The 2,540-nt window shown below is 53.6% G+C and overlaps 1 protein-coding gene across 1 annotated transcript in view; it reads left to right on the forward strand.

The window, feature by feature from the left end:
* Positions 1 to 2,540, forward strand: part of IKBKAP (inhibitor of kappa light polypeptide gene enhancer in B-cells, kinase complex-associated protein) — a 62,017-nt gene that overhangs the window by 57,334 nt on the left and 2,143 nt on the right. The window contains exon 36 of the mRNA XM_015420673.1: positions 1,639 to 1,717. Within this exon, the coding sequence (XP_015276159.1) occupies positions 1,639 to 1,717 (79 nt within the window). The remainder of the gene's footprint in view (positions 1 to 1,638; positions 1,718 to 2,540) is intronic.

Below are 2,540 nucleotides of genomic sequence, written 5' to 3' on the forward strand. Positions count from 1 at the left end.
ACTATTTTCTCCAGAGGAACTGATCTCTGCTACCTAAAGAACAGTTGTAATTTTGAGTTATCTCCAGTCCTCACCTGGAGATTGGCAATGATGGTTCCCCAGAAGGGAATAGTTGGTTTGGAGGGTGGAGTCTATGGCTTTGTACCTGTCCGAGGTCCCACGCCTCCTGAAACCTCACCCTCTCCAGGCTCCATCCCTCACATCTCCAGGAGTTTCCCACCTGGAGTTGGCAACCCTATCCCCCTCCCAGCCAATCATCAACCTACCTTTATTTCCCCCTCACTCTTCAGCTTTCCACCCCCCACACACCTGCAGCCTCTCCCGTGCTCTGAAGCCCTGACTGCTACGTCACATTGGCTGTCATTCGGGGGCCACCACAGCAGCATATAAGGATACAGAGACCACCATTTTCTCCAGGGGAACTGATCACTGCCATCTGGAAAGCAGTTGTAATTCTGAGTGATCTCCAGCCCTCACCTGGAGATTGGCAACGATGGTTCCCCAGAAGGGAATTTTTACCTCAGAAGAGCAAACTGTTTAGAATGTTAGAGGCAAAAGCCAATCAAGTCGCATATGCAAACGACCTCTGTGTTCCAAGGCAAAGGCCAATGGGGCTGCATATGCAAATAACCTCTGTGTTCTGACCGGCTGTGGGGGGCAGAGGAAGAGCAAACTGCTTAGAATGTTGGAGGCAAGACTCAGGCAAAGCAGCCAGTGGATAGGGGGACCCTCTGAATGACAGATCAGAGAGCGAACTGATTTTGGAGCGTGTGGAAAGTTCTAGAGAAGTGCCACCACCATTCGGCTATTATTTATAAGGGAGATGGCTTGGAAGTTGTCCAGCCCTGCCTCTCCGTGAGGGATTTGTCCCCTGCTGGCCGTTGCTGGAGTTGCACCTCCACAGGCCGGGAGTAGAGTCTGTCAGCAATCTGCATCCCGGGGGTGGGGAGGGAGTCGAGGAGAGTTCTCTCAGTGAAGAGGGAGGGGTAGCCTCAGATGACGGGGTATTCAGAGTGCACCTTCCGCCACTCTTGCCCATCCTGGGTACCTGGCCTCTGCACCAACTGTCGGTGTCAAAGGGGTCCCCTTCTCTCTATCCAGCCTGTCGTTCCCCAGCCAGCCCAGTCCTTCCTCCTCGGCTGCCTCCCGTCTTCTCCTTTTATTACTCCCTCGAGCCCCATGACTCCCTTTGTATCCGGGTCCCTCCCCCCTTCAAAGGGAACCACCCCGAGGGCACTTCTGCTTGCCCCACCCTGGTGCCGAGAGGCGTGGTCTGGCCGTCCCGCCCAGCCCTGGCATCACCGGCTTCAGCCCCTCCCGGCCCGCCGTCATCCTGCCATTGGGGCAGCTCCACCCGCCGAGCCCGGCACCCGTTGGCTGACCCCTTTTCCTCGCGCCGCCTCCACCTCCCCGGCTCCCGGCGTCCTCGGGGCTCTCTCTGCGCCACGTTGCCCCCGGAGCTGTAAGTTGCGGGAGAGTGGGGAGGGGTTGGGGCCTCCCAGCCGCCTCCCAGCCCCAAGTCCCGGCCTGTGTCGGGACAGAAGTATAGCAAGAGGCAGATGCTACTTTAATTGTACTGAAAATACGGTCCTCTGTCACATATGTAAGACACTTGCTACTGTTTCCTTGCAATTTTAGGTTTTGGGCCCCAGCTCAACTGCCAATAGCATTACGGCTGCCTACAACCAACAGAAATGGACGACTCCTGCAGTACAAGGTGAGTGTGGGGGGGGAATGCAGTGGTGATGCCGTTACCTCAAGGCAAGTATTCTACACATGCTCACATATTCCTGGGCTAAGCCCTGACCATCAAAATCAGTTTCCATGGCTTGTGTATTTGTTTACTTCATTGACACCGTTGCCTTTCTCCCCAATGTGGGCCCAAAGCTGCTTACATCTTGCCGTCCTCCATTTTATCCGCATAACAACCCTGTGAGGTAGGTTAGGCTGACAGAGTGTAACTGGCCCAGGGTCACCCCAGTGTGCTTCCATGGCACAGTGGGATTCAAAACTGGGTCTCCCAGATACTGGTCCATCACAGTGACCACTACACCACACTGGCTGTCTCCCTGGGGTTAGGGTTGTTCCCCAATGAGCTCTTCCCTGGTGCATTTAATCTGCTTACCATGAAGCACACAAAGTAGCAAAGCTCCAGAAACAGTTCTGCCTATAAGAGATCTCAAGAGTGTCATCTGCTGATTCCCACATTGCAAGGAGGCCAGGTTGCAGGCATTTCCCTAGAAGCAGCAAGGCTCCTCCCATGAGTGAAAATTCTGTCCCTGGTCTGTTTTGAGCAATTAACACACCTCTTTGTGCCTCTGTTTATTTACTTACTTTACTTATAGTCCGCCTTTCTCACTGAGCCTGAGGTTCACGGCGGATTACAAAGCGTGCAACAAAATGTACAACGATAACAACCAGTGCAAAAACTGGACCACAGAAATGGGAGAGGTATGCGGGAAAAGCAAGATAGTGCATACGATAGGCCTCGTTCCCTTTATAAAAGCACTGTCCTGAACTATTCCATTTTATTGACGCAA

Source organism: Gekko japonicus, unplaced genomic scaffold, assembly GCF_001447785.1.
Source record: "Gekko japonicus isolate JY-2015 unplaced genomic scaffold, Gekko_japonicus_V1.1 scaffold1242, whole genome shotgun sequence".
In the NCBI taxonomy this organism is placed as follows: domain Eukaryota; kingdom Metazoa; phylum Chordata; class Lepidosauria; order Squamata; family Gekkonidae; genus Gekko; species Gekko japonicus.